Source organism: Phyllobates terribilis, unplaced genomic scaffold (genome assembly GCF_046119375.1).
Source record: "Phyllobates terribilis strain yellow unplaced genomic scaffold, ASM4611937v1 Scaffold_4__5_contigs__length_816908805, whole genome shotgun sequence".
Lineage (NCBI taxonomy): Eukaryota > Metazoa > Chordata > Amphibia > Anura > Dendrobatidae > Phyllobates > Phyllobates terribilis.
Window position 1 is genome coordinate 411,254,569 of NW_027362764.1, and position 24,451 is coordinate 411,279,019.

Below are 24,451 nucleotides of genomic sequence, written 5' to 3' on the forward strand. Positions count from 1 at the left end.
TAATAAACACAAGTTTATGTTGATCTAAATATGACTTTTCTGTGCATACAAGATACAAAGATGGCCTGATCTATAGATATATTGTTCCAAAATGCACATTTAATGACTAGCCAAAGAGATAGAAACAAAGGACCAAATTTGCATAAGCACAGAGAATAACACGCTTTATAGGTACACGTTATGGTAGAGGACATACTATGATCATGGCAGATGCCTACATAAAAAAGATTACTATTATTGTCACAAGGAAAATCACCATATATGCAAAAGGTACTAATTGGACGTATGCTAGGTCAGACAGAAGTATTTTTACAAAAGATCCCATATATCATGGATAAAAGAATAATAAAAAACCTACCTACAAAGAGTGTAAATATGGAAATAAAATACAGTGAAAAAGTGCAAAATAGTGCATACTAAAATATAGCATCAAAGATCTGAAAACAATTGGCATATGCCGTAATATGGTATTCAGTGATTAATAATATTGCTCAAAACAAAATAGATCAATACAGTTGATCCGAGTTGTGATACAGTAAACAGTAAGTATGTTGCATAACACATATTAAAAATAGTCTAATAAAGTGCATGATATAATGCTCATAATAAAAATTATAATTATATGGTCAACACAGTGGAGGAGGTGCTAAAATGGAAGACCATGAGCAATTGTTCATAGTGTATAAACAATCATGGCGATGACAAATGTAAGACGATATAAGACATGATTAAATCATCTTCATCCTGTCCTTATATGCACAAGTAATATTTGAGATATGTTGCTGTATTCTCCGGCGGAGTTCCTGGCTCGTTTGACCTGCATACACCTTTTTGCAGCAACCAGTCTGGTGCCTCTCCCCATTGCTTTTACAGGTCGTTTGTAATGACTGGAGCATAGTTAATCCTTAAGATTCCTGGCTCTTTCAGCAATAAGCTTGGGCTGCTTATTTATAAAGGGGACCAATTTTGGTTTACTTAATAGGATCCCCCAATTCTTCTGTAAGATTTTGTAGATATCTCCCCAATAGTTGTTATAGGGTGTAACTATATTAATTGTGGATAGACTACTCAGTGGCTGTTGCTTGAGTAATTGACCACGTTCACTCTGTGCAGACGTCCGAAAGGCACGTGCTACTATTTTATGTGGATAGCTTCTGTTCTTAAATCGGGATGTCAGGTCTCTGGCATCCATGTGGAAATCCTTTATGTCACTGCAATTGCATTTTACACGAAGAAATTGTCCATTTGGTATGCCATTTCAGACATGAGGCGGATGGAAGCTGCTGTAATGAAGCAAAATGTTGGTGGCTGTAATCTTTCTGATTAGCGAAGTGCAGATATGGCCTTCTTTATTAGAGTTTATGAGATCCAGATATTCCACCATCACTGGAGAAATGCTGTTGTTTTGGAATCCAAAAAGAAATATACAGCCTGTAGTCCAAGATCATGTCCTATACTTGTGTATAAGGACCCAGCGTCCATGGTTACCAACAAAGTATTTGGGGGAAGGATGAGCCCATCCAACTGTGAAATCAAATATCACAAATCACGTACATAAGAACCTTGCTATTGTAGATTCTTTTCAAATAGTTCCAACAAATCTCGGAAAGTCTGTCAGGGTCCCTCAGGCAGGCTATCAAAAATCGATGGCTGATGATACACTAGTTTAAATGTTATCTATCTGAGTTGGATTGAACCGTGTTTAACGTCTCCAATTCCATCTGGTTTCCGTCTTGTATGATGGTGACCAAACTTGGAACCTCCAGTTCCGTTTATTTAGATTTTGTGGGCTTACGTTTGCACCTCCTGGTGGGTTTTCTTGGTCGCTTGTGTTGGAGGACAAAAAAATCGCTTGAAGATAGTTCCTGATTTGTTGAGGTAGTATCAATATTCCTATTATGGTTTTTACTGGATTTGTTGGGCCTGCGGTTACCCACATGTGTCCACTTGTATGCTTTCTGTTCGTCATAGTCACTTTTATCACAAGTAAATTTAGATCTTTTACCTCGAATAATTTCCTTCTCAAACCAATCTATATTTTCCTTCAAACGTTGTTGAAAGGGTACAACTACCGTCTTTGTGTCAAAAGACTTCAGTTTCATCTCACCCCTCTTGATATCCACTTTTAGTTTGAGGAGCAATGCTTTATCGTGTTCGATAAGCATATTCACAATAATTGTGGAACACTTTTTTGACCTGCTTCCCAAGTAAGTTTGAAATCAGGGTTCGTCTCCCATGCAGTGAAAATTTGCTCTCTGAGACCCCTATGTATCAAACCCAATTTGAGGTATTCATCCAGAGTTTTGATATTCCACCATGTTTTGACTACAGATTTATGAAGATGGATCAATTCTAATGAAAGTTTATGAAAAAATTGTCTACTCTGTCATTCACTATATTAGTGCCAAAAAAGCCAGAAACCTGACTAATTCAAGCCGCTTCTCTCGCCTCTATATCCATTATGTATAATATATAAATTAATAGGTTTTATTGATAAATTTACAAACAACATGGTTAATAAAACCAATCGAAAAGCCCAAAAAGGCTCACCACAAAGTCCATATAAGGACTAATGAACCTCTTCCACTGTGCTCGCTTAGCTAGATACACAAAAATACATAAATAAGATATCAGAAAGAGTAGAGATACAATATCCAGTTCCGGTAATATTTTTTTAAAAATATAAAAAACCCTAAAATATGAAAATAAGTTCCCAAAGAAACTTAAAAACAAAAAGTTCCCTTTACCCAAAACATAAATTTAAACAATCTTAAAAATATATAATATTCAATTTTGCTGCATCTGTAACTTCCCAAACTAATAAAGTATCAGGATATTTTTCCATATCTAAATGCAAAAAAACAAGATAGCAGAATCGCTTTGCTTTCTTAAAAAGTGGAAAAAAAGAGATCAGAAAGTTGTATGGACCCAAATTGATGACAATAAAATAATAGCTAATCCTGCGAAAAGCAAGCTCCCATACAACACTATCAATAGAAAAAAAAGTTATAGTCCTTAGAAAATAGCAACACTTGTTTTTTTTAAAGTTTTTTAAGCAGTAAAATATAAAAGACCATAAAAATGTGATATCACCATGACCTGACTTTTTTTCGTAGACCAAAGCTAACATGTCCTTTTTATGGCATTGTTTCAATTTCACTTGGATCTTTTTTCCAGGGTATGTTTTCAATATATTATATAGTAAAACTAATGGTTTCATTTAGAATTAAAACTCGTCTCACAAAAAACAAGCTCTCAAACGGCAGAGTTGATGAAAAATAAAAAAAAGTTTTGATTCTTGAAAGGAAACATGGAATAAATGAAAAGAAAAAAACAATGTTAATACACTAAATTCATTAAAAACAAGAGGCCGTAGGCAGTCTCAATGTTATTAAAGAGGAATTGCCACTTTTCATCACATTTCTGTTTTTAATATATTTCCCATTCACCATAATGAAATAATTCTTAGAATTCACATTATGATTATGCTGCTCCTCTAATATTCCTGCTAGAAATAAATAAATTAATTGACAACTGGGTGTCACCGGTTGTGGGGGTGTCCTTATAAGGTCTGAAATGATCAATGTATTTATAGAGACACATCTCTTTGACAGGATAACACTTAGTCGTCAATTTATTCATAAATATCTTGGAACAGTAACAGAAGAACTGCAAAAAAAAGAGAAGATGCTCCAGAATTGTTCTTTTGTGGGGAATGCAAGAGACATATCAGGAGAGCTGACAGATCCTGTTGAATTTAAGACAATTTCTGAGGTTGGTAGTAGAGATAAGCAAACCAAAACTGTAAAGTTCAGGGTTTGTACCAGACACCTAGTGCCCGGTGCTGAACTCCGAACACGGGCTTCTCCGGGAAGTCCATTTTACACTTTGGGAGTCCGGTGAGAAGGAGAAAGAGAGAGAGATTTCCAAGCTCCAAAGTTTGGGCCCCCATTGACTTCAATGGGGTTCGGGTTCAGGTTCAAGTTTGTGTACAGTTCTGGTGCCCGAACCAAACTCTGGACTAAAGTTTGGCCGGGAACCAGAATCAGAACTGCCATGTGTCCGCTCATCCCTAGTTGGCAGCACTGATTTGATAGACTATATATTGGAGAATTTTGGACCTGTTTTGAAGAAAACAAATTGTGCTCAGTAGTGAACAATCAGTTTAAGATAATATAATGAATAAAACTGGCATCTTACCTCAAGGTTGTATTCTTCCACTGTCCTTTTTAAGGGGTCAACTATTTGCCAACATATCAAAATACAGAGATCAATCAATAACATTCCACCGACTATTATTAGAAGCTTCTGATCCTTTATGATCTGAAAAAATGCACATAGTTTATACAGTAAATAAATATAATAGTGAAGTGATTTTAAGTCGTTGTCTTTTTTTTTACAACAGATAACACTGTTCTACACCTAAATTGGTTCAGAGATGAAAACAGTTGAGCTCAACTAATTTTGTGGTGCTGAAAACGATATGATGCTTAAATTTGCTGATTGGCTCTAATTTTCAAGATCCAGAGGAGTTTGTAATTACTTATGATACCTTTCATGCATTCTTATATCGATGTAAATTCTTTTATGTTCAAAAATGACAAAGGTATTCTCAGAGTGATACCTTTATTGGCTAACCAGAAAAAAATATTTATTTGCAAGCTTTCAGAGCACAGGGGCTCTTTCTTCAGGCAGGTTCGGGCTCCTGCCTGAAGAAGGGGCCCCTGTGTTTTATTATTTCATCACCATTATTACATTGCTAGTAGCTCGTCTATTACATCATCTATTTAGTCTATTGAGCCTTCAGTATTCTATAATATTAGGATGACCATTCAAAAACTACCAACTCCGATCCAATGACGTAATCCTAATTACAGTTGCATCACCTACTTTTATAAATGCTCTCTGCGTAAGGTTTTAGGATTTCTTAGCTTAGTTCCTTAGCATATTGACATGTTTCTACATGTTTTTTCAGGTATGCCTTTTTCTTACATTAACAAAGTGTATAGTTTTTTCTACATATGTGCAGAAGTCATTTTTACATTGCAAAGGCGAAACTTGACTACCATGATGAGGAAAGCCTATAATCTGCATTGAGACTGCAGAGTTGGAGATCAGGACTAGAGTTGGACTCCACACATATGCTGCAATAGATGTGCATCACATCTTGCCCAGTGGTTGAATGGAAATGGACAATCTGCCTTTTGCAGTCCCAATGATCCCAAGGTTGAGTGAAGCAAATATAAAGGAAGGGCAAGGAAAAGGCTGCGCAGGTAGCATTTGCGTTAACTAATTTTTTAGGAAACTCAAGAGCAGATAACTATGAAGAATAGGTGGTAAATATCTTCAAAACATAAGGATCTTGTCTGTAACATTTCACAATTGTTTTTTGGGTTTTTTATTTACCATGTTCACTAAATGCTAAAACGGACCAGCCAATATAACTCTCTAGATCATTACAAGTACACAGATACCAAACATGTATAGGTTCTTTTCTATTTCAGTGGTGAAAAATAATCCAAAATTTGTAAGGAAAAATGTCGCCTTTTTCCAAGACCTGTAGTGTCTAAATTTTTCGGGATCTGGGGCTGGGTGAGGGCTTGTTTTTTGAGTGACGTTTTATTTATACCATTTTGGGGTAGATAGGATGTTTTGATCCCTCGTTATTGCATTTTATTGCAAAGTTCCGGGCAGCCAAAAAACCGCAATTCTGGTGTTTAGATTTTTTTCTCATTACGCCGTTTATTGATCGGATTGATTTACTTTATATTTTGATAGATTGGACATTTCTGAAGGCAGCAGTACCAAATATGTATATTTTTTTGTATGGGGTAAAAAAGGGGTGATTTAAACTTTTGTGTTTTTTTATTTTTTTATAATTTTAAAAAGTTTTTTTACTTTTTACTTACTTCAATAGTCCTCTTAGGAGACATGAAGCTGCGATCATCCGATCACCTGTGCTACATATAGCAGGGCTCCTATGTGCCAGCGTTCATAGGAGATTTACAATGACATACCCCTTCTGCATACCTCCGGCTGTCATTACAACCCATCGGCACCCCCCAATCATGTGACAGGGGCGCCGATGGGTGTGTCTTGTGACGTGCTTCCTGTTAGCGCATGGGAAATGCTGTTGTCAGAGATTGACAGCCTCATTTTACTTGGTAATGGCCGCACTTGTTGACAGCTGATCAGATCAGCGCCAGCTTGCATCAAAGGAAGGGACACGTATCTATACATCATTGATCGTGAAGAGGTTAAAGATTCAATAAGAAAAAGAGAAAAAAGAGTTGTGCACAGCATTGTACCAGGCAAGGTTTTAAGTGAAAACCTACAGAATTTGGCAGAAGTCTCTGAGCCAAGAGTAAACCAAGAATACTGGTTGTAGTCAAATATACAATTATTAAACTGATAAAGAAAGACTACGCATGCCATAAATAATTCAAAGACATAACCTTATTATTAACATATAAAAGCATTTAAAACATCACCTCAGATGTTTGCACCCTACATACATTTCGTCATAGTTTTATCAGCGGGAAAATACATTCTACTATCATATATCTATTTATATTTGTCCTGTAACATTTTATCAATTGTTGCAATTTGGAGCCATTTTTTAGGTATATTTTGAATCGTTGGATTAATGTAAATATAACCACTCATTTCTTTATTGTTATTTATAAAACCGTCTCCAGGTACATGTTTTAAACGCTTTTATATGTTAATAACAAAAGGTATGTCTTTGAATTATTTATGGTATGTGTAGTCTTTCTTTATAGATTTAATAAAACTTTTAAGTGACCAAAGGGACCATAGGAAGAGAGGAGACTAGAGGCCTCCACAACCAACCCCAGATTCATTATATTCTGATAAACATTTGAGTCCATTACAGCTGCTAAATTTCACATTTTCCTTTGAAACAAGTATAACTTCCACGACTAATGGATCAATTAAATGATTTCCTTTAATGCCATTTGCTCTTTTAAATAATCAATAAAATTATACATGTTTCAGATATTTTACTTGTCCTGTCATATATACAGAATATACCTAAACGTGCTAAGAGAATATTTTTTTTTACATTGCAAGAATAAAGTTAAGATATTTCCTGAATACAAAACTAATAATATCTCATCAAGTCAATTTATACGTTATGTGCGAGCATTTTGGCCAATGCTTAGTATCTAAAAATGGAACCATAGAAGAAACAATAATGGAATTCTTTTTCCATATCTCCTGTTTAGCTTTCACTTCTGATTTTGACTTAGAAATACTGTTGCCAAATACTGACCAAAATAGGCCCATGTAAAATTAGATTAAGACAGAATTTTAGCTGCAATCAGACCCACTATTATGGTTTATATTTTTTCCTTTTACAAATGTTCCTGTTTTTCAGTCTACTATAACATTTAAATGTCAATCAGCCCCTACGTTGATGCTCCTACTCTGTTGACTAAGGATAGACTTAATTTCAACAACAGAAAGTCACTATTATTCCTTATTATCTGAAACAATGATTGTGTCTTAAATTTAGATTAAAGGTCAGTCTCCACAGGCTATGTCACTGTTCTATGAAACATGTTCTAGATTTTTAACAGAGCAATGTCTAGTGAGCTCTGCAATCAAAGTAGGCCTGGGGCATTGCCTCTAGTTCAGATGACATTGTTGTATGCTACTGAAAAAAAACTTCTAAAATTGATGAATGATTTTAAGCCATAACAGCCATATGTTCCATTTTTTGAAATATGTTTACTGCTGACAAAATGATCTACTTTTAAAATATATCCTTTGTCAAGGCCTATTCTCCAATATTGATTTTTTTTGTTCTTCTTTTCCTTATATACATGACTGTAGACTTCTTCTGCGAACCTTTCCCTACAAATCTTGTCTTTGTGAAAAAGCAATACTGTATATTGAATACCGTAATAAATATTGAGGATCTAGTCTTGTGTAAATGTTACCTTAAGTGCCATTATTCCTGCCTGAACAGGTATTGAGCCTAAGGATTGTTTTATGCACATTGAGGATTTACCGCTTGAATAAATTCTGTTTAGAATTTGTCAAGCAATACCTATACCACTGTATAGTGGTTTTATGAGAGCTCTAGTTTCCATTGCTTGCTGAAAGTATGGTAGTATTATTTGGGTGCAATTCTGCTATTTAAATAGTAGATGGTATATAAGACTTAAAGGGGTTGTTGACTATTGGACAAAATCTACTTAATCATTTCAGGGCTCATGTTAAAATACAAACAGTGGATACTCGCTTCCGGCAGTGCCCTGATCCAGCACTGTTAGTGTAACATACCTGGTGGCGTTCTTGCATAGTGCTCCATCCCCCACTATGCAAGATCGCAAACTTGATCACCAGTCCAGTCTGCTAGCCTGGCTTCTTTCCATGCTGTCTGCTTGCCTCTGTTCTGGCTGCTTAAGGGAGGCGCCCGATCTCTTCCTGCTTCTTGTAGCTGCTGTGGGCACACCAATAATGCGTCCTCAGCCTATTGCTGTCCGTCACTGGATATTTAAACCAGCTTCACCTGGAAGCTGATGCCTGAGCAACGTGTTAATTCAGTGTGCTCTTTCACTCTGAATGTGCCAGGTCCTATTCTGTGTTTTCTTGCCTGCCTGTCTGCCTTCCTGGAGGCTGTATTTCCAGGCCTGTCTGAACACACTCCTAGCCTGTTCGTCCCGCCCTCTGGGGGTCGCATACTCAGACTCACTCCTGTATCTGGCTGCAGTAACAGTTCCTGTCTGAACTGTCTCCTAACCTGCTTCCTGTTTTTCTCTATGTCCGTACCTTCCCTTTCTCCTGCATTGTCTGAACCAGCACTTGGCTTTACCTTGGCTCGTTCCTGTATTTGTTGCAGTAACAGTTCCTGCCAGAACTGTCCCCTAACCTGTTTCCTGTTTTTCTCTATGTCCGTACCTTCCCTTTCTCCTGCATTGTCTGAACCAGCACTTGGCTTTACCTTGGCTCGTTCCTGTATTTTGTTGCAGAGTCTGAACCTGCTCCTAACTCCTACTCGTTGTCGCTGTACTTCTGTTTGTGAGTTTAGAGTCCACTCGCTACTTCATTGCAAGTATCTTTTGCGTATCTGGTTCTGCCTTTCCCTTCCAGTGTGTTCCGTGTGAACAGAGCCCTGTCCCCTCTGCTCTGCCTTGCTCACTGCTCCGGCGGTTTCTGCCCGCTCTGTCTTGTTCGCCGCTCCAGCGGTTCTTGCCTGTTCTGCCTTGCTCACCGCTCCGGCGGTTCTTGCCTGCTCTGCCTTGCTCACCGCTCTGGCGGTTCTTGCCTGCTCTGCCTTGCTCACCGCTCTGGTGGTTTCTGCCTGCTCTGCCTTTGCTCACCGCTCCAGGCGGTCTCGTTCTGCTCTCCCTTTGCTCACCGCTCCAGGCGGCCTCGCTCTGCTCTGCCTTTGCTCACTGCTCCAGGCGGTCTTGCTCTGCTCTTGCTCACTGCTCCGGCGGTCTCGCCCTGCTTTGCTCTTGCTCACCACTCCGGCGGTCTCGCCCCGCTCTGCTCTTGCTCACCGCTCTGACGGCCTTGCTCTGCTCTGTTGGTCTACCGCATCTGCGGTTCTGCTCCTGAGTCCCAGTCTGTATTGGACCTTATCCCGTCTGTGCTCCAACCTGCTAGTGCCTCCTTGTCTGCACTCTAGCCGTGCTTGCCTGTACCCCCAGCCTGCATACCCGCCTGCCTGCATACCAGTCGTGCCTGCCTATACCCTCCAGGCAGTGTGCCAGCCAAACCTGTCTGTTCCTGTATTCCCCGGTGTGGGTCAACAGCTGTGTCCGGGGTCTGACCTGGAGTAGCACCTGGTCCCTCTGCTCGGTTCCTCCCTTTTGCACTGGCGTCGTATGCCGTTGTACGACCTTGGTCGGATCGGGCAGATACTTAGTTATGCCCCTCCAGGCTCTCTCCAGTTCATGGTCCAGTGGGATCACTAAACCGCACACGCCAGTCAGTCCGGGCGTGTGCATAACAGTTAGCAACGCTGTTTCCGGTAGATCACATGACATTATTGTGTCACAGGTCTGCTGCAGACAATCATGGCCACTGATTGGCTGGAGCAGACATAAGCTTTGATGGTATATTGATGAGCTACAGCCTGATTGGCTGCAGCAGACAAATGACACATAAATTCCAAGTGACCCATTGGGTACAGCAGGTCCGACATCGCTGGCATGGAGCTGCTGCCGGGGGTGAGAATACACTGTTTTTACTTCACATGGTGCCCTGAAATGATTAAGCAGGGGTTGTCCAGTAGTACACAGCCTCCCTATGTCAGATGTAATATATCATGGTTTTATTTAGGGACTACGATGGCACTGTTATTTGCATACTGTATGCTTACTGTTAAATTGATGTATGGCATTTTCAAGGTTCATGTATCACTGCTGTTCTGGATGCTGAAACCTGTATTGATCAGCTGATATTTCTGGGGAAAGCTGCAGAAAGTGTGTCTAATCTCATTACCTGGGGTTGGGAGTGGACAGTAAACAATTACCTTTTAGATTATGAGTAGTTGCTGAGAGAGGGATGTAAAGTCTGTCACATGGATGTAGTAAGCCCATTCTATTTATTTTTTGTACTTTGGGAATTAGTTTTGTCACAGTAGAAGTTCTATGAGCTTGTGGTCTAAAAGGGTCCGGACCAACACACAAAATCCTGATCTAACCCATCTTCAGGGATTAGAGATTTGAGTCCTGAACAAATGTTGGGACTGAACAGAAATCTGAATGAATTCTAGAGGTCGTGTGTAGGTCTGAGTGAAGTTCTGAGTTTTATTTGAAGTCTGATTTAATTAGAGGCCTGCAATTGCAATGACTAAGGATTAATTTCCATAATGCGTCTGATACTGAACTGTTCTCCCTTGTTTGTGATGGTTGTGACCTTAAACCGCATCTATTTGGCGATATGGAATATTTTAAATGAATTAATAAATATGGCTTTTATTGGAGATCATCTTGCTGGATTTTCCTCCTCTGCTGATCATTCCTCTACGTGACTCCGTGGATCCGTGCATATGGTCTCAAATAGGGTGAGCTGACTTTTTTCTATCTTTTCTTAATTACCTTACTTTTACCTTAAAGGAGTATTCCCATCTCTAAGATCCTATCCCAATATGTAGTAGGTGTAATAATAATATTAACAGCAAATACCTCCAATTAGTAATGCAGTATAGTTCTGATTCGCTATGTCACTTACCCCATGTGCAGGGCATTGCAGTAGCTTAGGTATCCATGGATATGACCACTAACAGCTAACTAACTAACTATATATCTTTATTTTGTCATAAAAACTGCATAGATGCATATCAATTGTAGCAATACACAGAACTTTGTTTGACGCATAACGTGAGTGCCAGGAAATTAAGTGAGGGTCCTTTGTACGAGGACAGTATGTCGACTGATTCCTTAATTCAAATACTGATTTATTTATTCCAGTATCTGACAGGTGCCTTTAACAATCCTTTTTTTCAAATTCTTCACCTGATGCTGCATTTAAACATTATAAAGAGTCCAATGAAATCAATGCACAGAAATGCTATGTCCTTCAAATTAAAAACCTATCTATGTAGTGGTTCATTACCCCAGCTAATCAAGACTCAAGAAGGGTCTTTAGAGAATAAATTCATCCCTTGTGTATCTCTACAAGAAAAAAAAAGTTTTTCCCGATATTTTAAAATATACCAGAATGACTTAAATATATATATGATTTGTGGTAGTTCTACATTAATTTATGGGAAAAAAACAAAAAAAGCCTTAATAGCTTCAGGATTATTGTCATCTAACTACATAGCACAGCAATGTTATTTAAATGCTGATACAGTGAAAAGAAGATTACTAGACATTTTAATGTAATGCAAGGAATTGCAGCAACATCCATTAGGCTCCAAACTGAGCACAAACCATTATGTTGGACAATAAAGGTCATGAATCATCTCACCTTTTTCTTCATCTTTACATTCTTAAAAATGGCATGCACTCTCCATGTTTTTGCAAACATTGCCCCAAAAGCAGTTGTGTAGCCTACAGTTAAAATCCATGTTCTGACCTGTAAACACATAGAACAATAGATGTAAGAATGTTACATAAAATGGTCAATATGTCTGTCTGCAAATTTATCAAATATTTGAGGGCCAGTCCAACAGTAACATTATTTTTCATACAGCACAGTATTTGCATAGCTGTATTGGATTTACAGATGAATCCAAGCATAAAGTTTCCTTCTTGATCCCTTGTTTCTTTCCTCATCTTCTGTTCCTATGTTTATCCAGCTTCGCATAACTACTGCATATGGGTGGCCCTTCTCCTGTCTGCTAAAACTACATTTCCCAGCAGCACCTTGCTTCTTCTCAGTGCTGCTGGCCCCTCCCTCTGCTCTCCTGTGTGTACCCAGAGTTGCTTCACCTCTCTCAGTTAAAGATTTAATGTGTCAAGAAATACAACTTTATATAAGTACCGTATTTTACTTTGACTAACTTGGCTCCATAATCAGCATAGCACAGCAGAGAAGAGTACAGCACAGCTGAGCTGTGCTGGCAGCTGGCTAAGTGTGCATCTTCATATTACAGCACAGCTCAGCTGTGCTCCATTTTTATAGGCTTCCTTATTATGGAGCAGTGATTTTACCCATTCATATGTTAGATTTTGTTGCGAATCTGGGAACATCATGGTAAAATTTACACAATTTTAATGGAATTTCACTGAAATCACAGTGAAACTGCATAATTTTTACTGCTATTTTACTGGAATTATGGCATAGACTATGCAATTTTGCCACAATTCAAGTGAAATTGTGGTAAAAACAGTGTATTTTTTACCACAATTTTGTATGAGAACAGCTTAACTTGCCTTACTCTTACTTAGAAATGATATCCTAACTCAAACCTTACAAAAAACCTGTCTTATTCCATTATTCTTTTTCCATTTGACAGTAGATACTAAGCATTTCTGTAATTATTTTCCATACATTCACCAAGTTAGAATAATCCATTAGAATACCAGGCAAATCATGAACAAGGCGTGTAAGGCTATGTGCCCACGTTGCATTTATGAAGCAGAAAATTTCTGCTGCATAAATGCAAGTCCTCTCCCGGAAAAACGCATGCGGAATTCCGCACGCGTTTATCGCGCATTTTTCGCGCGTTTATCACGCGTTTTCCACATGCGGAATTGCCTTTCGTTTTTTATGCATTGGACAAAGGCAATTCCGCTTGCGGAAACGCAAAATTAAATGACATGCTGCGGATTTTTGAACGCGGCATAAACGCTGCGGAAAAATCCGCAGCATGTGCATAGAACTTGCGGAATCCCATTGGGGACCATGGGGTGCGGATATACATGCGTTTTTCAAGCGTTTACGCTGCGGAAATTCCGCAGCATATACGCTTGAAAAATGCTACGTGGGCACACAGCCTAAGAGTCAGACGCTCCTAGTTCATTAAGAAGTGCACGAGTTGTGCAACAATTTTGTGACTTTTGAAAGCAATTAACCAGAATTATGGCAAAATTGTTTTGATGAATTGAAGTGATTCCAAAATGTTTTATCTTCTCTTCTTAATTTTTATAGCTTATGTACAACATCTGATAGGTCTGAAAACTTCTGCCACGATTTAGCCTAAATGTATCCAAAGGGAGCATAAATGTAAATTTCCAATTACACCAATATTAGAATAACTTGTGTACATAATTAAACTTTTAGGTTCTTGGGTACGGTACATTTAATTTTTTTTTTTTTTAGTATTAGGTGTCAAACTTGCTGTTCCCACTCTGCAGGGCTCACACAATGTAATAGGTGTCAATTAATGCCATATTTCCATGTGGTATTCTATGCATATACTGCTTTTTATGTTTTTATTTCCTGAAAAAGATATGGGTTACATTTCAAAAGGCGTGGAAATAAACAACAAAAAAAAATATTTTATATTATCTTTATCATTTGACGTTTCTTCATTAGCCAGCAGCGTGGATGTAGACCATAAACTTTTCATTTTTTTTCATGAAATCACCTGTGAATCGGCAGCAGCCATACAACCTTGGATCAGGTCAGCATATATTGATACCATTTTTGATAATTATTATTATCAAAATTATAATTTTTTCTCCTCAGCTTTTTATATTTTATGCATATAATTAAGTACTAGATAGTGTGCTACATATGTAGTAAACGTTAACATGACACATAACACATTATGATACCATGATGTGGCAAATATGGTTTACTATGTTAATTATCAAGCTAAGGCTTGATGCATATTAGTGTGGCATTCCTTTAAAGGGAATCTGTCACCGGGTTATTGCTCCCCACCTGAGATCAGCATAATATAGAAACAAAGACCCTGATTCAAGCAATCTGTCATGTACTGGGCTGCTCGCTGCAGTTTTGATAAAAGATCTGCTTCAGATCTAGCAGTTTTCTGAATGCTGAGCTCTGTATAATGCCACTCCTATCACTGATTGCCAGATTTCTGCCCATGTACATTGTACACAGAAAGTTGCCAATCAGTGGTGGGGGCAGGGTTATACACAGCTCATGAATATGCTTGACTACATGACAGCAGGTTTATTAGTCCTGTAGTGATAATCTCCTGCTGATAAAACAGTGATGTTATCAAAAGTACAGCAAGCAGCCCAGTAAGTGACACATCACTAGATTTAGAGTCTCTGTCTCTACATTACGCTACATTAGGCAGCACAAACCTGTTGACAAATTTCCATTAAAGATTTCTACATCTGTATTGTTATATATACATTTCCAAACAGTGTCAGATTGGGGTTCCAAGGGCCCACCAGAAACCAATTCCAGGCCCCACTTTTCAACTATATGCAAATGTGACATTATCCTCAATCACAAATGTATATAACAACTGGGAAGATTGCTAAATGAATAAGATGCTGCCTTTGTCTGTATATAGTGATTCAAGTATATTGTGCCAAGTACTGATCATATAAGAGGTTGGTGGCCCACCGGAGGATTCTCCTGTTCTCCTGCGGGCCAGTCCAAGTCTGTTCCCAAAGAATCCCTTTAACATTTCTTTTCTAGTTCCTGGCCATATTTGCTGCTTTTATGTATGAGTCCTCCTTTTCGATCCAGTATTCCATATCAGATTTGTACTTTCTGTGCCAACCATATTAACCTCATTTGCAATGCCAAAAAAATGTTGTTATGACCAACATCAATAACACTTTGGCTGCTGGAGTCCTGTAGCTCCAAGAACCTTAGCCATCTGGTATTAATCATGAATAACAATTTGTTGCTACAAGCTCATGATGAAGTTCTTTATGTCAATTAGCATTCAGATGCTGTTTTCCTGAGCAACAGAAGGGATCATTTCCCTTGTCTTGTTCTGTCACTTTTAAAGAAATGCAGCACTTGACATACTCTACTATCTTAATATAACCAACTGAGCATATTCTCTTTTTCAGTGAAAGTGAACCTGTTAGCTCTCCTACGTTTAAAGCTAATACTTGATTTTGCATGAAATTATACTGGAGTGACTCTCCTTAGAGCTTTCTGTTGCGTCATTCCTCAGCAATGCCTCCTAGAAATGTATAAATAAATGAACAAATGGGTGTTACCATTACCCTTGTCAGTAGCATGCATCTGTACACAGCTTGAAACTGTCAGCACTGTTTAAATGGTGACAAAATTTATAGGAATATGCCCCATTGGCAAAGAAATTGCAACACCCAGTTGTCAATTTATTCATACATTACCAGGAGGAATAAGTGAAAAATGGCACAACAAAAGTCCTAAGAAAGTTTGCTCTTAAACTGTGATTTACTGAGGAATACAAGCACACTAAAATAGACATGTCATAAGAGCTAACAGGTCCATTTGAATGTGTAGATACAGTATTAAAAAATGACATGTACATATATACTCGCATAGACATACAGTACAGACCAAAAGTTTGGACACACCTTCTCATTTAAATATTTTTCTGTATTTTCTTGACTATGAAAATTGTACATTCACACTGAAGGCATCAAAACTATGAATTAACACATGTGGAATTATATACTTAACAAAAAAGTGTGAAACAACTGAAAATATGTCTTATATTCTAGGTTCTTCAAAGTAGCCACCTTTTGCTTTGATGACTGCTTTGTACACTCTTGGCATTCTCTTGATGAGCTTCAAGAGGTAGTCACCAGAAATGGTCTTCCAACAATCTTGAAGGAGTTCCCAGAGATGCTTAGCACTTGTTGGCCCTTTTGCCTTCACTCTGCGGTCCAGCTCACCCCAATCCATCTCGATTGGGTTCAGGTCTGGTGACTGTGGAGGTCAAGTCATCTGGCGTAGCACCCCATCACTCTCCTTCTTGGTCAAATAGCCCTTACACAGCCTGGAGGTGTGTTTGGGGTCATTGTCCTGTTGAAAAATAAATGATGCTCCAACTAAACACAAACCGTATGGAATAGCATGCCGCTGCAAGATGCTGTGGTAGCCATGCTGGTTCAGTATGCCTTCACTTTTGAATAAATCCCCAACAGTGTCACCAGCAAAGCACCCCCACACCATCACACCTCCTCCTCCATGCTTCATGGTGGGAACCAGGCATGTAGAGTCCATCCGTTCACCTTTTCTACGTCGCACAAAGACACGGTGGTTGTAACCAAAGATCTCAAATTTGGACTCATCAGACCAAAGCACAGATTTCCACTGGTCTAATATCCATTCCTTGTGTTCTTTAGCCCAAACAAGTCTCTTCTGCTTGTTGCCTGTCCTTAGCAGTGGTTTCCTAGCAGCTATTTTACCATGAAGGCCTGCTGCACAAAGTCTCCTCTTAACAGTTGTTGTAAAGATGTGTCTGCTGCTAGAACTCTGTGTGATATTGACCTGGTCTCTAATCTGAGCTGCTGTTAACCTGCGATTTCTGAGGCTGGTGACTCGGATAAACTTATCCTCAGAAGCAGAGGTGACTCTTGGTCTTCCTTTCCTGGGGCGGTCCTCATGTGAGCCAGTTTCTTTGTAGCGCTTGATGGTTTTTGCAACTGCACTTGGGGACACTTTCAAAGTTTTCCCAATTTTTCGCACTGATTGACCTTCATTTCTTAAAGTAATGATGGCCACTCGTTTTTCTTTACTTAGCTGCTTTTTTCTTGCCATAATACAAATTCTAACAGTATATTCAGTAGGACTATCAGCTGTGTATCCACCAGACTTCTGCACAACACAACTAATGGTCCCAACCCCATTTATAAGGGAAGAAGTCTCACTTATTTAACCTGACAGGGCACACCTGTGACGTGAAAACATTGCCGGTGACTACCTCTTGAAGCTCATCAAGAGAATGCCAAGAGTGTGCAAAGCAGTCATAAAAGCAAAAGGTGGCTACTTTGAAGAACCTAGAATATAAGACATATTTTCAGTTGTTTCACACTTTTTTGTTAAGTATATAATTCCACATGTGTTAATTCATAGTTTTGATGCCTTCAGTGTGAATGTACAATTTTCACAGTCATGAAAATACAGAAAAATCTTTAAATGAGAAGGTGTGTCCAAACTTTTGGTCTGTACTGTACATATGTATACAATTATGTACATACATTTATATACAAATAGCTCAGAACTTATTACCAGCAAACTGAAAAGCTTATATTTATTTTGTACAGTTTAGGGATAGCTTTTTTCTCCCATCTCTATACATATACATTACATATTCAAGAATGCCATTAAGTTCCCAATAAGGCAATATTTTTGCCACTAAACCAGATTCCCTCACCTATTTAGGATCCATATGACTGCACCGGACTGACAAAATCTGTTAGTCAAAAGACGCATTCATGTTTTTTTTTCATGTTTTTAGTTTTTTGCTTTCCTATTTTTCTCCATTTTCATACTTTTATTCTAATGGTATTTCCTTGGAGCAGAATAAATATTTTGCGTTTTGTTTTTTTGTTTCTTTCTTCACACTCTGTAGATTACATTTTTTATTCATCCAATGACTTTTAGAGATAAATAAAAAAAACAACAAAAAGCTAATATATTTTTACTTTTGCCTCAAAATGGAAACTAAAGATTACATACATACTTTATTTAGCTTTAAATACTACAAAATGTAATAAAAAGAAAATACAGGTTCATTGTAAAGGTCATTGACTATGGAATTATGAACCTAACACTGACATAAAAAAGTAAAGGTTGAACCCCAGCCTCTTTATTGCAGTCATTTTTTGTTCAGATATTTTCAGTACTGTAATATACGTAGATCCACAGTCTAGCTATATGATGTAACCATGCATGTATACAAGCAAGATCAATATTAAATCACTTGATTTGGCATATTAGTAATGGGGAGCATCAATATCATGTCCTTGCCCCCACTTAATCGAGCTATCTTGCTTTACAATGTACAATAAATCTATAGATTATTATTTTAAAAAAAGTGTTGCTTTATTTAAAATTCTGCATTTATAAAGGAATTATTATCTGTTTTTTCTGTTGTCATTATTTGTTCCTATGACATATATAAATATAACAAAAATTGCAAACAAAGTGTTGGGCAGCACGGTGATTCAGTGGTTAGCTCTGTAGCCTTGCAGCGCTGAGGTCCTGGGTTCAAATCCCACCAAGGACAACATCTGGAAGGAGTTTGTATGTTTTCCACCGTGTTTGCTTGGATGTTCTCCGGTTTCCTCCAACACTCCAAAGGCATACTGATAGGGAATGTAGATTTTGGGCCCCGATGGGGACAGCGATAATAATGTCTGTAAATTGTCTGAATTGTAAAGCGCTGTGGAATATGTTGGCGCTATATAAATAAAAATATTATTTTTAATATTATTGTTTGGGCCAATGGGCCCCATACACATTAGACAGCTTTGTTCAGTCAATCATTCAACCACAAGCTATTTCTCCTGACACTTCCGTACACAAGAGTGTTCGTCCTCTGGCTTGGGTTTATCACACCTGGAATATAAGGCTCATTGGCATTCCGGAATTGGATATGCTGGATCCTTATAAACACCAATATCATCTGTTGAGAGTCGGCAGGGACCATACACTTTGGGTTGTCAGCCAAGCCCACCGATATTTCCAGGTTTGGCCAACGTTATTCTAATGTGTATGGAGGCTTTAAGGGTTTGGGAGGACTTTAGGGTATATATTCAAGGACTATTCTATAAACACAAGATATCAATATGCAGATTATAGCTGCCACCCTTGATAAAGCTCTGAGAATCAATGCAATAAAATGTGATTTATAGGGTCTAACGAAACGGGTAAGATATTTTGTTTTGAATGAAATGTAGTAGTAGCTCTGGTCACACTGGTTTCCTCATTCTTTCAGGGATACTGCTATTTTAAAGCACAGTGTACAGTCATGGCCAAAAGTATTGAGAATGAGACAAATAGTAATTTTTCCAAAGTTTACTGCTTCATTTTTTGTAATGGCAATTTGCATATACTCCTGAATGTCAAAGAGTGATCAGCTTAACAGCAATTACTGTACTTGCAAAGTCAATATTTGCCCAGAAAATGAACTTTAACCCCCAAAACACATTTCAACATCATTGCAGTCCTGCCATAAAAGGAGCAGCTAACATCGTTTTAGTGATTGATCCATTAACACAGGTGTGGGTGTTGATGAGGACAGGGCTGGCGATCAATCAGTCATGATTAAGTAAGAATGACATCACTGGACACTTTAAAAGGAGGCTGGTTCTTGGTATCATTGTTTCTCTTCAGTTAACCATGGTTATCTCTAAAGAAACACGTGCAGCCATCATTGCACTGCACAAAAATGGCCTAACAGGGAAGAGTATCGCAGCTACAAAGATTGCACCTCAGTCAACAATCTATCGCATCATCAAGAACTTCAAGGAGAGAGCTTCCATTGTTGTCAAAAAGGCTCCAGGGCGCCCAAGAAAGACCAGCAAGCACCAGGACCGTATCTTAAAACTGTTTCAGCTACGGGATCGGACTACCAGCAGTGCCGAGCTTGCTCAGGAATGGCAGCAGGCTGGTGTGAGTGCTTCTGCACGCACTGTGAGGCGGAGACTCTTTGAGCAAGGGCAGCAAAGAATCCACTTCTCTCCAGAAAAAACATCAGGGACCGACTGATATTCTGCAAAATGTACAGGGAGTGGACTGCTGAGGACTGGGGCAAAGTAATTTTCTCTGATGAATCCCCTTTTCGATTGTTTGGGATATCTGGAAAACAGCTTATTCGGAGAAGAAGAGGTGAGCGCTACCACCAGTCTTGTCTCATGCCAACTGTAAAGCATCCTGAAACCATTCATGTGTGGGGTTGCTTCTCAGCCAAGGGAATCGGCTCACTCACAGTCTTGCCTAAAAACACAGCCATGAATAAAGAATGGTACCAGAATGTCCTCCAAGAGCAACTTCTCCCAACCGTCCAAAAGCAGTTTGGCACCCAACAATGCCTTTTCCAGCATGATGGAGCACCTTGACATAAAACAAAGGTGATAACTAAATGGCTCATGGAACAAAACATAGAGATTTTGGGTCCATGGCCTGGAAACTCCCCAGATCTTAATCACATTGAGAACTTGTGGTCAATCATCAAGAGACGGGTGGACAAACAAAAACCAACAAATTCTGGCAAAATGCAAGCATTGATTATGCAAGAATGGACTGCTATCAGTCAGGATTTGATACAAAAGTTGATTGAGAGCATGCCAGGGAGAATTACAGAGGTCTTGAAGAAGAAGGGGCAACACTGCAAATATTGACTTGCTGCATTAACTCATTCTAACTGTCAATATAACCTATTGGTACTCATAATATGATTGCAATTATATTTCAGTATGTGATATAAACATCAGACAAACACTAATAAAACCCAGAGGCCAGCAGATCATGTGAAAATATAATTTTGGTGTCATTCTCAAAACTTTTGGTCATGACTGTAGTGTGCATGTAGATTACTACAGCGAGATTTAGTCATAGTGATTTATACGTATATGATACTAAACCATGTAAAGTAATTAACCAAGAAAAGGACATTTCATTTAGTAGTTGGGCTCCTTTTAATCAAATATTGATGGAAACCAGGGTCGGAGTGGGGCACCGGGACACCAGAGAATTCTCTGGTGGGTCCGGGTCCTCAGCGGGTGCCCGAGCAGGATGCACGGGGGCCCCTGGTTAACATGGCCAGCGGTGCTCCGCATTGCAAGGGCCCTCCATCCGGTCTCTTGCAGTGCGGCTGATGAGGGCAATCTGGCCAGCTTCTCAGAGACCCAGGTTCCGGGGGGCCCATGGCCAGATTGCCCTCATCCTATGTGGCGGGCAGGGAGCGATCCCTCCAGCTCCGATGCCGACAGGAGGAAAATGGCAGCAGAGCTGGAGGGATCCGTCCTCAGCTTCCTGCCCAGTGCTTCTTCCCTGACACAGGCTCACACTGCTTGATTACGTCATTATGCAGCGCGAGCCTGTGTCAGAGAGAAAGATGCCAGGCAGGAAGCAGAGAACGGTGCTGCGGGGGAGCACGCTGAGAGTTTTTTTTTTTTTTTGAGGGAGAGCAATGGTGATTGAGGAGGTGGGGGGATATATGGCATGGCAATGGGGGAGGTGGCAGGATATATGACATGGTGGGGGAAGATATGGCAGGCAATGGGGAGGCGGGGGGAGATATACATGGCATGGTGATGGAGGAGGTAGGGGGAGATAAGCATGGCATGATGATGGAGGAGGTGGGGGGAGATATGACATGGCATTAGTGATAGAGGAGGTGGGGGAGATATGGCATTGATGATGGAGCAGGTGGGGGGAGATATGGCAATGATGACGGAGCAGATGGGGGGAGATATGGCAATGATGACTGAGCAGGTGGGGTTAGATATGGCAATGATGACAGAGCAGGTGGGGGGAGATATGGCAATGATTACGGAGCAGATGGGGAAGATATGGCAATGATGACGGAGCAGGTGAGGGGAGATATGACAAAGATGGAGATGATGGTGGGAGATATGGGAATGATGATGGAGGTGGTGGGGGGAGATATGACAATGATGGAGGAGGTAGGGGAGATATGACAATGATGGAGGAGCTATGACAATGATGGAGGAGGTGGGGGAGATATGACAATGATGGAGAAGGTGGGGGAGAGCAATGATGGGGATGGGAAGGAGCAATGATAGAGGAGCTAGGGGGAGAGTAATGATGGGGATGGGGAGAGCAATTATGGAGATGGGGAGAGAAATTATGGGGAATTATTTGGATGCTATATGCTGTAAATATCTGGTCTGGTCATGGTGTGGTGGTATTTCTCCCTTGTATGTGGTATTATTCAGTCACTATGTGGTGGTAATATGTAGTCTGGTCATGGCGTGGTGGTATTTCTCCTTTGTATGTAGTATTATTCGGTCACTATGGGGTGGTAATATGTAGTCTGGTCATGGTGCAGTGGTATTTCTCCCTTGTATGTGGTATTATTCGGTCACTATGTGGTGGCAATATGTGGTCTGGTCATGGTATGGTGGTATTTCTCCCTTGTATGTAGTATTATTCAGTCACTATGTGGTAGCAATATGTAGTCCAGTCATGGTGTGGCAGTATTTCTCCCTTGTATGTGGTACTATTTGTGTTGGTACAGAGGATTGTGTTGTGTATGGCGGTCATTTGTTCTCTCTGATATTAATTAGGAGAAGATTCTTTATTTCCATTAGTAATTAAATACTTGGAACAAGATGCACTTACAGGGGTTCTCTGGGGAAAACAAGTAATCACCTCTTCACAGGATAAGTGATACATTATTGATTAGTGGGGGTCTAACTGCTGGGACCTGCACCGATTGGTAGAATGTGGAGCTTTTATCCCCATTAGACTGGAGCTCATGTGCGACTTGACCACTTATCCATTCATTCCCTCAGTGGCTATTCTTGTTTTTTTTCTGGAAGCCCCAAAGAGAATGAATGGAGCTGTGGTCAGATGTCCCACCTGCCGCTACATTTTAAAATGGGGAGAGCTAAGTGTCCTGACAGGGACAAAACTTTCCCATTCTTCCGATCGTTGTGGTATCCAATGTTTGGACCCAAACAATCGGTAAGTTATCACCTGTCCTGTGGATCTCATGGATCGGTGATAACTTGTTTTAACCAAAGAACCCCTTTACTGCAAACTACCGTAATTGTACATCCCAGTTATAGCATGTGCACAGTAGATGAGCCGGAGCCGTCTGTGATTTACAGCAGATGCTCCACTATAACGGGGATATCGGCTATCAGGTATTTGCATATAGCTGTAGGGTGGGCCCCGAGGATCAATTCCTCCTGTGGGCCCCAGACACCCCAGTCGACACTGATGGACACTATGACATACATTTTAAAAGGCTGCATTTTTCTGCAAAGATCTTCAACATTTTCTAGTACAGCAACAGCCTTTAAATATGAGGTGGTATTAAACTACACTGAAATATCCAATATGTAAACTAACCGATGAACACTAAAGATATGTACTGTGAGGCAGTGACCGGGATCGTAGGGATGAGGGACGTTATATATCCCCCAGAATGTGTACAGAGACCTATTAAATCCATTGGAGTGCGTTGCAGTCACAAACTCACCTGCGGCTGCAATGCAGGAATGAAGGTCAGCATTGACCTGATCAGGTTATCTGGCTAAGGCAGATTAAGTAAAACCCGGCAGGGCCTTCATTTCTTGGGGGAGGAAGGCAGTGGGGTGGCCTCCTCCCTCCAACCCGGGTTTTCCAGTGGCTCTTGCCACAGGTCCTTTAAAAACCCTGCACTAAGGATTAGCGTTGTTCTACGTTGGAACCTGCTAGGAGCATGGCAGGAAAGCTCAGCAGGATTGAGTGTGGCTGAACCCATGCCAGGGAAGGCTCTGCACCTGTCAGGCTATGAGCGGCCCGGCACGGCCATTGCCCACGGCAACCATTGTTTAAGGACTCGTATTAACCCAGCTGCGAACCGGAGGACTTTTCTGTTTACCCGTGAGTTGCTGAATAAAGCTGTTTATGTTGGACTTGCTTGGGTTACTGCCTCAGTTACTGCACTGTGACCGCCGCCTAACAGCCTGGTGGAGAATGCGGGCATAGTGACTTAGGCATACCCTACCGGCCTCTGCATGACCACAATCCGGCCGGCCACCTTTCAGCCCCACCCCGTGGACAAAATGAAGGAGCTGTTAAAGTCTCAGTGGCAACAGCAGGAGCAACACCTGAGTCTCCAACGGCAACAGCAAGAGCAGCAACAGCAGCATAATCAGCAGCAGCTACTATACCAGCAGCAGCAAAAAACAAATGAACTGTTGCTGCAACAGATTGCTGCCCTGCGGCAGACGCCGACAGCACCAGCCTCAGAACGTCGCGAGGCCTGGGACAAGGTTCGCTCAGCGTTGAGGAAGTTTGGACCGGAGGATGATGTGGAAGCCTTCCTGACCATTTATGAGCGCATAGCATAGCGGGAAAATTTACCGGCCGGCCAGTGGGCAGAAGTGGTGGCTCCGTTTCTGGTCGG

The 24,451-nt window shown here is 40.1% G+C and overlaps 1 protein-coding gene across 1 annotated transcript in view; it reads right to left on the minus strand.

Annotated features, from left to right (window-relative positions):
- GABBR2 (gamma-aminobutyric acid type B receptor subunit 2) overlaps window positions 1-24,451 on the minus strand; it is a 1,360,263-nt gene that overhangs the window by 376,790 nt on the left and 959,022 nt on the right. The window contains exons 12-13 of the mRNA XM_073678612.1: window positions 11,953-12,060; window positions 4,201-4,323 (exon numbers count right to left, since the gene is read on the minus strand). Coding sequence (XP_073534713.1) covers window positions 4,201-4,323; window positions 11,953-12,060 — 231 coding nt within the window. The remainder of the gene's footprint in view (window positions 1-4,200; window positions 4,324-11,952; window positions 12,061-24,451) is intronic.